Raw genomic sequence first — 11,123 nt, forward strand, 5'->3', positions numbered from 1 at the left:
GTTCCATCGACACAAACGGTTGATGGGGGCATAAATGAGCTATATTTCGGTCCTGGAGGACTGACGGGATAGTATGTTAAAACTTTTGGAACTGAGGTATTTAGAATCGCTGATGGCATATTTGTCCAATTAACAATCATGTCTGAAGGAAACAATGTTGGACATAACATGGTCCATGGATCAGTGTTGGGACTTGGCCACTTGGGAGTCTATAGTCTGTATCTACATCTGAGAAACCAAAAGAAAATGGATCATACTGGTGAGTTGGCTGAAATGAGCCACGTGGATACCCATTTCTCTTCTCGCTCGTCCATCTAATCAGCCATCATCTTACCTCAAATTGACGATGTACTTCAGTCTCTCTTTTTTTTTTTTGAAGGATGTACTTCAGTCTGAGTCTCAGGATAAAGACCAAGTAGGGGCAAAAAAAAAAAGACACCCAAACGGAAAGAGGCCTTGTTTAGTTCGCTTTTTTTTTTGAGTTTTGGTACCGTAGCACTTTCGTTGTTACTTGACAATTAATATGTAATGAGTTATTTTTTCAACTGCATTTAGTGCTCTATGTATATGTTCAAAAATTCAATACGATAGGTTCTGTATGAAAAATTTTTAGAACTAAACATGGCCAGAGTCATCCACGTGTCGGAAGGGTACTGGCCTGATGCTCTCATCACCCTCGGCCCAAAGAAACGGGGTCACTTTTGGCTTGCCCCGCGCTTTCTTCGGAGCCAAGGCAGGTAGCCAGCCAATCAGCCATCCCGGAAGATTCCAGCTGGGCGCGTTGCGTCACCGCGCGCCACGCACGCACCGCGCAAATGCAACAAAAGCACCGTTGGTTTCGCTCTCGAAGCCGGCTCGACCGATCGATCGATCGAAGCTTCGGCGTCCGCGCCGATCAAACCGACGAACGGATGCATAAAAACCCCGTCGGCCGGGGTAATCCATTCGTCTCCACCGGCAGTTCCACTCCAACCGCCTCTCCCGTGCGCGTGCCCCTCGCCACTCGCCAGCCGCTCCGCTCCTCGTCGCCCCTCGTGCCCGGCGTCGCTCCCTCGTGCGCCTCCGGATCCGCGGCCCTCGGAGAGACAGGTGCGTGTGCGCGTCCGCGCTCCGATCCCTAGCGAAACCGTACCCCCTCGATTGCGCGCTTCGTCGCTAATGGCGGCATGGTTTCTTCGTTCTCCTAACTCCCATCTGCTTCTGTTTTCTCTGCTGTTGCAGCAGGCGGTGTCTGGTCGCTTGCGGTAGGCGGGCTCTCGCTGCGGGTCGTCGTCGGCGGGATGGTTTCCTTCGAGATGAACGACCGCAAGAGTAAGCGACCCCTCGCCCACCCGCTCGGTTTCCTTTCTCTGTCGCCTACGACTTGTGAGGCCGTCTGGTACTGCGTCTTCGTGAGACGGTGTCTGCATTTGCGTGTGCTCTTCGCTTCTCCGCTACCTGTTCGGGTGTGGGAGATTTGGTCGGGTTTGCTTCGCTTTCGCGCTACGTTTACTGTTGGTGCGGGTGGAAGATCGGGCCGTGTTTGCCTCTCGGTTCCGCGCGGTTTATGAGTCGTTTGGTGGGAGATTGGGTGATTCATTGCCTCATTGGGATGGTTACCTCACATCCAGATCATGATTATTATCCGCGGCCAGCAGTACGAAAGCAGAGTTTTAGATCCCAATGAATCATGTGTTAAATTAACCTGTCGTCCTTCTGGGTGAAGGTTTCTCACCAAAATTCATTGATGTTCTGCATTACCTTCTCTATCTGCCAGCATTCGTGTAGCATTCACTATATGCATTCTGTACAACTGAGTGGTAGCATTCGGCTGGGCCACAGATAAATGAGAAACTGTGCTCTGAATCTTAACATTGGGCCTCTGGTTTATGTACACAACGTTCAGTCAGGTTGGAGTTCAGAAAAAATGAGTTTGCCTCTACCAATTCTGACATACGATCAGAGTTAAAATTTCAGCCATGCTTGATGATGTTTGGTCGTGCCTCTACGAATTTATCATGCTTGCTGATGTTTGCTCAGACACTGTCACACTGATAAGCAATTGTCTCCAGAAGTAGTTCAGGAATATGACACAGTTTCTAATCAGGAGGGACCATCCATTAGTAAATGTGCATGGCTACTGACCATACACAATATGTTCAGTACATTGGCTTCCTTATTTAACTTTGCTAAACTTCCATTTAGTATGCTGTGCTGTAATCTAGATTCTAGTAGAATGCATCAGCACCTTTCAACTCTTGCTAAACTTGCTTCAGAAAGGCACTTGCTAAACTGTTACTATATAGTCATGCTTGTTGACGCAGAGCAGAGTTTAGTTTATGCTAAACTGTTCACATACATTTAGGTTATGAAATTTCAATAATGTGTGAGTTTGGCCATCCACTGAACTGATGAGTAATTGTTAGTTGTAGTTCTGCAACATGGCACATACTTTCTATTTCTGATCAGGGACGACCATCCATTAGCAGCTAAACGTGGCTAATGACAACACAATTCACATTATATATAGTAAACTGTATTTCTTATTGAAATTCTGTGAAACTTCAGCTCTTATGTTGCAATATGTACAATGCATGTGCATCTCTCAACTTTTGCTAAACCGTTTCTCACCTCTTTTTTTACCGACAGAGATTGGGCTGGGCTTGACTGGATTTGGAGTTCTCTTCTCATTTCTTGGGATCATTATGCTGTTTGACAAGGGGTTCCTGGCAATGGGGAATGTAAGAATGATCTGTTCTTTTGAATTATTTGGATTCATCCTTGATTCTAGCGTCCTGTTTACTGAGAACCACTGCTGTTTGTCATATTGCCAGATTCTCTTCGTTTCTGGCGTCTTACTGACTATTGGGCTGAAGCCAACTGTGCAATTCTTCACCAAGCCTAAGAATCACAAGGTCCTGATATTATCCTTTCCAAATCCAAGCCATTCCAATTCCATTTCTGTTCTCAGCTAACAAATGAACCTCATTAACTTTGCAGGGTTCAATCTCTTTCGGGTTTGGCTTTTTCCTGGTCCTCATTGGCTGGCCTGCCTTAGGCATGATGGTGGAGTCATACGGCTTCATCATGCTCTTCAGGTTGGTAATTTCTTTAAAGTTGTTATTGTATTATTTTGCTGGTTGCTGGCAGAGTATTTTTCTGTTGCACATGAAATTGAAACAGTTGGGCATTGTGTCTGATCCCTTCTGCATTCTTCTCAGCGGCTTCTGGCCAACAGCTGCTGTTTACCTGCAAAAGAGCCCCTCATTCGGCTGGATATTCCACCACCCCTTTGTGACTTCGGTATGATCTTAGTACAACTCATAAATCCGTCAGCCGTGCCTTGTTCCCCAGGTTGTAATCCTCGCTGATGTTTCCTGCCTTATCGAATTTTGCAGCTGATCACTCGGTTCAGGGGAAGACGGGTCCCGGTGTGATTCGGTTGGCTGCTGGATCATCCCCAAAGCATGTCAAATCGCCTGTACAGACGTAGACCGATTGACATATGCATTTTGTGCCTTCGCAATTCGTTGATTCTACCCAGCTTAAAGAGAGACAAAAATGAAGTCGTTGCTGCTGTTATGTGGTCATGTAGTCCGTCTCAACATAGCGTAACTAATCAGTCTTTCTGCAAGAAGACATTTCTTGGCTGTTAATAAGTAGGTTGATAGATCAATGGGATAGCCTGGTACTACCACTTTTCTATATGCCGATGACTAGGACGAAGTTGTGAACTGGTTTGGAAAAAGCAGCCGTCTTGTGAGAAACAGTTGTGCTACGTATTCCTATGTTTGCTGAACATGATCGAAGTGAAACCAGTCCTTCAAATGAAAGTTTGAAACAGTACAGTGCTCTTTTTCTTTTTCTGCACAAAAGAACCCCCCTCCCAATTCACTTATCTGTAGGAAGATATTGGACTTTTGGGTTCGAAAAAAGTTTTGGAAGATATATCTAAAGTAGATGTGATCGATTGAGCAATTCCTGCTCATAAGTTCCAGTCTGTGAACGGGAGGTTGCTGCGGGTGAGCGCAGTTTCATGGCACGGCTCGCCTCCTATTGCATGTTCCGGGTTCCAGCACGGGGTTGCCACAACTGAGTTGGGCTGCAGCCCGGTCTGATCTTGTGAAGTCTAAATAGGTTCATCAGTTCTTCACCTCAAGAGGCATTTCTTGCTCACTTTGAACCCTTCCTTGCCCAGACAGATGGAATCAGCACCTACCACAAACACTCGCTCCAGCTCTTTGCTAGAACATAACGGTACAAAGATGGCATTGCCTGTTAAGATTCATAATTCATGCAGCAGATGGCCAGTTAAGAAAAAGAATTAGAGCACAAAAGCTTATTTCAACACGCATCATCATTACACAGTTCAAGGCTTGAAGCAAAATTTCTGCTCACCACTGTAGTCAGTGGTAGTACTTTCCATCAGGAAGGGCAATAAAAACAGTTACAATTTGCCTAACTACTCGCTCAACTTAGGCAAACCTTAGCTGTCTTTCCACTCTAGTACTCTATTAACGTGTACAGTGGAATCAGTAGGAACAGTGTGAAACATACAATCTGAAGAACTCTATATTAACCCAGCCCTGGATTTATTTTATGGCTTCCTGAACTTCAGCTAAAATGTTTCTGAAACCCTCACTTCTGAAACCAAACGGTGGACCCAATCCCCGAAATCCTAGACCAGTCCAATAATACGAAAACCATACTTGCAACTTAGGAGCCATTAAATATACAGAACTGAGTTTACGTCAATGGATGATCAAGATCACAATAATGGAAAAAATGGAAATTAAAAATACACAACCTTGTCCAGGGTCATCCATATCAATGTCTGCATATCTACAACTTACCGAATCATCACCCAGCTATATACATATTTTAAGAACAAACAAAGATGAAGTGCTGAACGACCGATTGCTTGAGATTAGGTTGCAGCCTTGATGATGGCTTCAGCAACTAATTATAAGTAAACATCAGACCTGTCAGAACTTAATCTTTGTTTGCCTACAATTGTTGATCCTGCACACTAACCGGTTCGATCCTCTAATTACCTAATCGATTTGCTACAACAAAGCAACTGAACCTTTTCAACAGTGAAAATGATTACGAGTTCCTGATAATTTTAACTGCTTCACTGCCGCTTCTGATGTCGCTCATTAAAGCAATTTGATGCAGCAGCTGAGCTATCCTCTGCATAAGGAAAAACAATAGTTCAATTAGACGGGAATAACAATCACAATGTGAACATTTATTGATATAAATCACGTCTAGACTTCCTTAATCTAGACATTGCTCAGTGGTAAAGCAGTAACAGGTAAAGATGATAGACTCTGGAGAAAACAAAAAAATAGTTTGGTACAATCAGCTTAACGTTTTGGATCCAACATAACAGTCTGAAATGAAGTAACAATTAATTAAACAAAAGAAACATCGGCAACAATACTAGCTTGGTTATATTTTGTTCAAAGACTGCTGGAGTTGGTTGGAAAAGGTAAACCATCAAATGAACAAGATGAAAACTTAAGTGGATTGGAGAGCATAGGACACTAGAAGTTTAATATTTCAATTGTCTGCCCTTTACCTCCCTGAACCCTACCTTAACAATTCAGTCAAAAAAACTTAACAAGAATATCAGTTTCTGAATAAAACACAACATCAAGAAGAGGACTTGTTTCATTTGTCAAAACAATCAATTGAACATTCATGGGGGTCTAAAAGACTAAGTATGAAATTATAGTAGTATTGCATTGCTAAGACATTGTTTAGTCTTGTTTGACAACTCCATAGATATTCTCCTTTCCTTTGGTCCAAGATTAGCAAATCTTTATAGTATCACAGACTGCAAATCACTAAGCATACTGGCAACAGTGCAATACGGATGATGCCATTTACCAACCAAACACCTTCTATATGATGAACTCGACTTCCCCACAGATCAAATGATGCAAGATCACACTAACAAGTTCTGAATTTGCCAGATCAGTACTAAATTTCAGATAAAGATCTCATCGGAACAGCAACAGTCACTAGTTTCCTTCTGACCATCCCGTTCGTCCCACACGAGCACACATGGCATCAATTGGGCAATTAACCAAGAATTAGCTGAGACATCGCATTGGCATCACGTCTCAGATGCTACGGAGTAACGGAGAGATCCGAACCTTATCCTTCTCCTTCGCGAGAAGCACAAGCAGGTCCCGTTCCCTCCTATCCCGCCGCCGGGCGTACAGAAGCGCCCCCACCACAGCGGCCGCCGCCGCAGCTGACAACACGGCGGGCTTCACCGCCGGGCACCCGCAGGCGCCGTGCACGAGCACCCGGTCCTGGACGGCCCCGACCCCAGCCGCCCAAGCGCGCCTCACCGCCAGGCAGCACCTCTCCCACCTCCACCCCCACGCATCCCATAGCCACTCTCCATCCTCCTCCTCCTCTTCCTCCTCCAGCCCCACCTCCTCCACTTCCACCTCCTTCGCCGCCGTCGCCGGCACCGCCTCCTCGGACTCCCCCTCCAGGCCCAAGCCCAGGCCCTCATGGAGCCGCGGCGGGAAGATGGCGCAGTCGTCAAGCCCGCCGTCGACGTGGGCGACCTGCGGGGTGGTGGGGGTGACGAGCTCCCAGACGTCAGCGGCGGGCGCGGGCGGCGAGGAGGAGGCCATGGAGGTGAGGGAGGAGGAGGAGAGGGAGTGGGTCAGCGTCTTTTGCTTGAGGAGGAGGTGCGGGTTCGGGGAGGGGAGGAGGAACGGGTGCAGCACGGAATAGGGCGAGGACGGGGCCGACGCCGCAGCGACCGACGGGGATTCCGGCGCCGGGAGCACTAGCCTCTTGCTGTTCATGGCTGCGGCCCCGGGCACAGCCGTGCTTTGTTCACTGGAGTTGATTTCTCGCTCGGCAACTTGGAGGTGGGTTGTTGCTGATCCCGATGGAGGAGGGGAGCATCCATCGTCCGGTGCTCGGGCTGCGAGCATGTGATCAAATCACATTCAACGTGTTTGAAAACTCGGAATGAGAAAATAGTGAGAAAATAATAATACAGAAATTGGATGCAGCGAAAAGTTGAAAACTATAGAATTCAAAAATACATGAATGGAAAATTTCCGCCGTTTTGGATCGTAGAAATATTTTGGATCATCAGATGTCCTACTACTAAATAAAACAACCACAATATCCACTTCCATGAATTATGCTTTGTACTAAGTTACAAGCTAGTTACAGTCCTGCTAGCATTGGTAGACTAAAAGCTACTATTACCTATTCCAATATCATCGGTGTAAAAGATAACAGTTCTGCTAGCCTTTTGCAATTAAACGAGAGCCTGATGCCTAGATCATATCAGTACAGCTGACATTTGTGGAGCAGCCATTTCATCCTTCTTTTTTCTGCCTTTATCTTGGACATATATTGTCGTGGTGTTGCAAACCACGGCCGGGTGGCGGAAGGCACCCGCCCTAGCCCAGAGGGTGTGTACTCAGGGGGTAGCTAGTCTTAGATCGATCTCCCTCCAGAACACAAGAAACACAGCAGGATTTAGAGTGGTTCGGGCCGCCGGAGCGTAATACCCTACATCCACTGTGTGTTGTATTGCCTTCCCCCAAGCGTGAGGAGGTGCGAGAGCTTGAGTCTGTATGGATATGTCCTGTGCACAGCGAGCGCCTCCCTTTTATATCTCAAGGGGGCGCGTACACAGTCGTTGGATCCCCGACAGGTGGGTCCAACGATGTAGTATAACCTAACGCACTGTTCATGCATTATGGCGTTGCAGGCAAAGGAGATCTTTCTCTTGGATTCCCTCGCCTGCTCCCGGAGCCCTTCGTCCATCATGTCCTAGCGTCGTCTTGTCAGGTCGGGCCCGTCGCAGCTAGTGATACCGCCCGTCACATTGCTTAAGCGGGCGGTGTAGCTTGCGGCGTAGGCGGCATGATGGAAAAGTGCCGTGCTGTCGTATCCGTTTAATGCTACAGGCGGGCTCTGCGCGGGCGCGGCTCAGGCGGCTGCACTGTGCTCCTTGGTAATACGCGGCGCGCAGCGGGGCCTGACAAAAGGCTGTCTTGTGTACCACGGCGGCAGAGCACGCCTTGTCTATCGCATTAAATGCGGTAGGTGGGCGAGTCTTCCTCCGGAAGGCTCGCGCACGATCCCACGCCTCCGGGACACGTGGCGGCTTCGGACCCCTACACGGTGAGGGGAGTCCGGACGGGCGTAGGAGGTCCCGGACCCCTCTGGGGGTCCGAGGCTTCGGCGGTCAGCTTGGAGCTTCCCTTCCATGGAGACACGTGGCGCCACCGGACCCATCCTCAGGCGGGGAACGGTCCGGGGCCGTTGGCCTGGTGAGGGAAAAGCCTGGCCTGTGGGGCCTGGCTACTCCGTCTCTCCCGCGCAGCTACGGATAACTACGCGGGTCCTGCTTTGCTGCAGTAAGAGTGGGTATCCCTGTTGCAGGGTACCGACAGTGGCCCCCGGGCCCACCTTGGGGGAGGTACGAGCCCACAGGTGGGGCCACTTCTGCGATTTGGCACTATATAGCTTGAAGCTCCTTTCTGCAGGTCTTGACCGGCTTTGACTACCCATTGGGTTGGTTGCTGCCTCATCACGTCGCAACGGATTACTGACTAAGGGCCCCACGATAAGCGGTTCACTTAGTCACACGCGCGACGTTCGGCATTGTTGCGGCCGGAGTAAACGGATCATTTACCACCGGCGCAGCTTCCGAAAAGCTCGGCCACGCCTATGATTAATGCGCGCACGTCAGCTCGGCTTCCGCCTTGCTTCACGCGCGCGGGCGACGGTTCGGATCCCGCCTTTTCGCACCCCCGTTGATTACCCACCCTCCCTGACAGGTGGGCCTGGGCCCCCCACGTCATGGACTGGGCGGCTAACTCCTGGTGCGAGCGTCGCTTGAGTTCCGGCGACGGTTCCGGGGCGCGCCGGTTGAGACAGGCTTTATAACGGGGCATACCGTATCCTACGGTTGCTTTCCCGCATTCGTCTTCTTCCTCCAGCCTTTGCGCCCCTTTGCCTCCGAGCCTTCCTTGACCTTCTCTCCCCCCTACACAGGCTCCTTCCTCGCCCGTCAGGAGATGGCATCCCTTGTTCATCCCCGTCGCTTCCAGACCGAGGGAGAGCTGAACACAGTGCGCCGCCTGCTTGGGTGGAGCGCTCAGGAGACCGGCTGGGGGGTGCGAGCAGGCTCGGTTCCTCTTGGCAACCTCCGCGCCGGGGAGTTCGTGCTATTTACCTCGCACGTCTCCGCCGGCGTGGGGCTGCCGATCTCTTCATTCTTGCTGCTGCTGCTGGAAGACTTCGGCCTCCAGCTTCAGCATCTGACGCCCCACTCCCTCCTCCTGGCGTCCATCTTTGTGCATTTATGCGAGATGTTCGTGGGAGTGCGTCCCTGCGTCATCCTCTTCCGCTACTTCTTCATCCTGGTGAGGTCCGGAAGGAGCAAGGACGAAGTGGGAGGGTACTACTTCCAGATAAGGAGCGACCTGCCGACTCCTTACATTCCGGGCCTTGCTGGCGGAAGGTGGGAGGAGTGGCGCAGGGATTGGGTGGTTGCCACCACCGAAGCCAACGAGCGCCTTGTCCTGCCGACCGCGGGGCCCGCCTCCGACAAAGCATCCTGGAGGGCCAAGCCATCGCTGCAGCCGGAGTTCGACTCCGTGCTGGATAAGATCAGGTCACTGGCAGGGAGCGGCCTCACCTCATGGCACGTGCTCGGCGACTTCGTGAAGCGCCGGATCGCCCCCCTGAAGCAGCGGCCGCGACCGGCGTGGAGCTTCACCGGCCTCAACGATTGCAGCAGGACCCATCGCGGGGAGGGAAGCGACCTGACCCAGGAGGCCTTGGAGGTCCTGGTGCGGAACGTGACGGGAGACACCTTCATCGCAGAGAATCTGATCCTCCCGCAGAGCATAGTCCCCCTCTGCGAGGACCCAGCGAGGCTGGCGGTGCTGGCCACCCTGCCAACCCTGGACGACGGGGGATTGGCCCCGCGGCAGACCGGGGGTGACCCGAACCGTGGGGTCCGGATCCCTGGCTCGTCCGGGGATCAGGCTACGCTAAGCGCTGCGGGGTCCGGTGCCACTACGAAGGGGAAACAGGCCGTGGCTAGCAGCGGGGCTGCGCCCGGCTCCAGCCGGGCCCAGAGCAGCTCCGGTGCGTCGTCAGGGGACGTAGGCCGGCGGAGGCTACTCCGGGGCGACGGGACCCTGGTGTCGGAGCCCGCCGCGAAGCGCCAGAGGTCTTCCGAGGGCGCAGGCCAGGGTAGCTCCCGGGCTGCTGGCCCCCACGGGTCCTCTGGCGTAACTGGACCACCACCATCGCCGCCGAGGAATTCATCGCGCTGGCAGCAAGAGCAGCATCAGCAGGAGCAGCCGCAGGAGCAGCGGCAGCAGGCTCGCGGACGGCAGCAGCAGCAACAGGAGCGACCCCGGGTTGCACCCATGCCGCAGCCGCAGGTACAGCAGCAACGGGCGCAGGCCCGGGTTACGCCTGTATCGCAGCTGCAGGGACAACAACAGCAACAGCAACAGCAGCAGCCGCAAGAGAAGAGGCCCGGGCTCCGGGGACGCTGGGTCCCCGGTTCTGCTGGGTTAGTGTCATCTTGCTCTCCTCCCTTGCGCCGGTGTTCTGTTTTTTTTTGTGTTGACGGCTTTTCTGCTTTGCTACCAGGGCTTCCCGCCCCAGCGGTTCTTCTACCACCGTTGGCACATCAGCGGGTGCCCGGGCGGCAGCGACCTCGGCATCGACAGCGACGGTGGCAGTAGGTGCGGGACCCTCAGGTACGGCGTCCTGTTGCTAACTCTGTGACACATGATGCGATGCTGACTGTCATGCCATTTCCAGACTCTGCAGGGCTCAGTGCAGCAGCGGCAGCGGCGGTGGCGCCGGTGCTGGGTGCAGCCGCTCCTGACGTATTGGTGGCGGGGGCACTCGATGCGGCCGCGTCTGCCACGGCGGCAGCGGGAGCACCGAAGTTAGGCTCGGCCGCGCCCGACTTGTCGGCAGCGGGGGCACCAGAGCTGGGTCCGGCCGCGCCCGACTCGGCGGCAGCGGAGGCGCCGGAGCTGGGTCCGGACGCGCCCGACTCGGCGGCAGCGGAAGCGCCGGAGACAAGTGCTGCAGCGGAAGCCCCTACCTCCAGC

General features: G+C 52.2%; 2 protein-coding genes across 3 annotated transcripts; one reads left to right on the top strand and one right to left on the bottom strand.

Moving 5' to 3' along the window:
- The first annotated feature begins 844 nt into the window (after positions 1 to 844).
- Positions 845 to 3,822, top strand: LOC120693485 (vesicle transport protein GOT1-like). 2 transcript variants are annotated; one of them, XM_039976932.1, is made up of 7 exons: positions 845 to 1,089; positions 1,222 to 1,311; positions 2,629 to 2,720; positions 2,814 to 2,894; positions 2,980 to 3,077; positions 3,201 to 3,282; positions 3,378 to 3,822. In XM_039976932.1, the coding sequence occupies exons 1-7, from the start codon at positions 912 to 914 to the stop codon at positions 3,414 to 3,416; spliced, it is 660 nt and encodes a 219-aa protein (XP_039832866.1). In that variant the 5' UTR covers positions 845 to 911; the 3' UTR covers positions 3,417 to 3,822. The 2 variants fall into 2 exon arrangements, with proteins under 2 accessions (XP_039832866.1, XP_039832874.1); XM_039976940.1 differs by having other exon boundaries at positions 846 to 1,089; positions 1,225 to 1,311.
- Positions 3,823 to 4,712: 890 nt separating this feature from the next.
- LOC120693474 lies at positions 4,713 to 7,260 on the bottom strand. Its single transcript, XM_039976924.1, has 2 exons — positions 6,144 to 7,260; positions 4,713 to 5,172 (listed from the first exon to the last, which is right to left on the bottom strand). The coding sequence occupies exons 1-2, from the start codon at positions 6,945 to 6,947 to the stop codon at positions 5,086 to 5,088; spliced, it is 891 nt and encodes a 296-aa protein (XP_039832858.1). The 5' UTR covers positions 6,948 to 7,260; the 3' UTR covers positions 4,713 to 5,085.
- Positions 7,261 to 11,123: the final 3,863 nt, after the last annotated feature.

The sequence above is a fragment of the Panicum virgatum genome, chromosome 2K (assembly GCF_016808335.1).
Source record: "Panicum virgatum strain AP13 chromosome 2K, P.virgatum_v5, whole genome shotgun sequence".
Lineage (NCBI taxonomy): Eukaryota > Viridiplantae > Streptophyta > Magnoliopsida > Poales > Poaceae > Panicum > Panicum virgatum.

Bases quoted from the DNA above. Each gene is read 5' to 3' on its own strand.
- LOC120693474 (XM_039976924.1), bottom strand. From the start codon at position 6,947: ATGCTCGCAGCCCGAGCACCGGACGATGGATGCTCCCCTCCTCCATCG. The intron at 5,173-6,143 runs GTTCGGATCTCT...TTCCTTATGCAG, and splicing joins TCGCGAAGGAGAAGGATAAG to AGGATAGCTCAGCTGCTGCA.
- LOC120693485 (XM_039976932.1), top strand. From the start codon at position 912: ATGCATAAAAACCCCGTCGGCCGGGGTAATCCATTCGTCTCCACCGGC. The intron at 2,721-2,813 runs GTAAGAATGATC...TCATATTGCCAG, and splicing joins GGTTCCTGGCAATGGGGAAT to ATTCTCTTCGTTTCTGGCGT. The intron at 3,078-3,200 runs GTTGGTAATTTC...CATTCTTCTCAG, and splicing joins GGCTTCATCATGCTCTTCAG to CGGCTTCTGGCCAACAGCTG.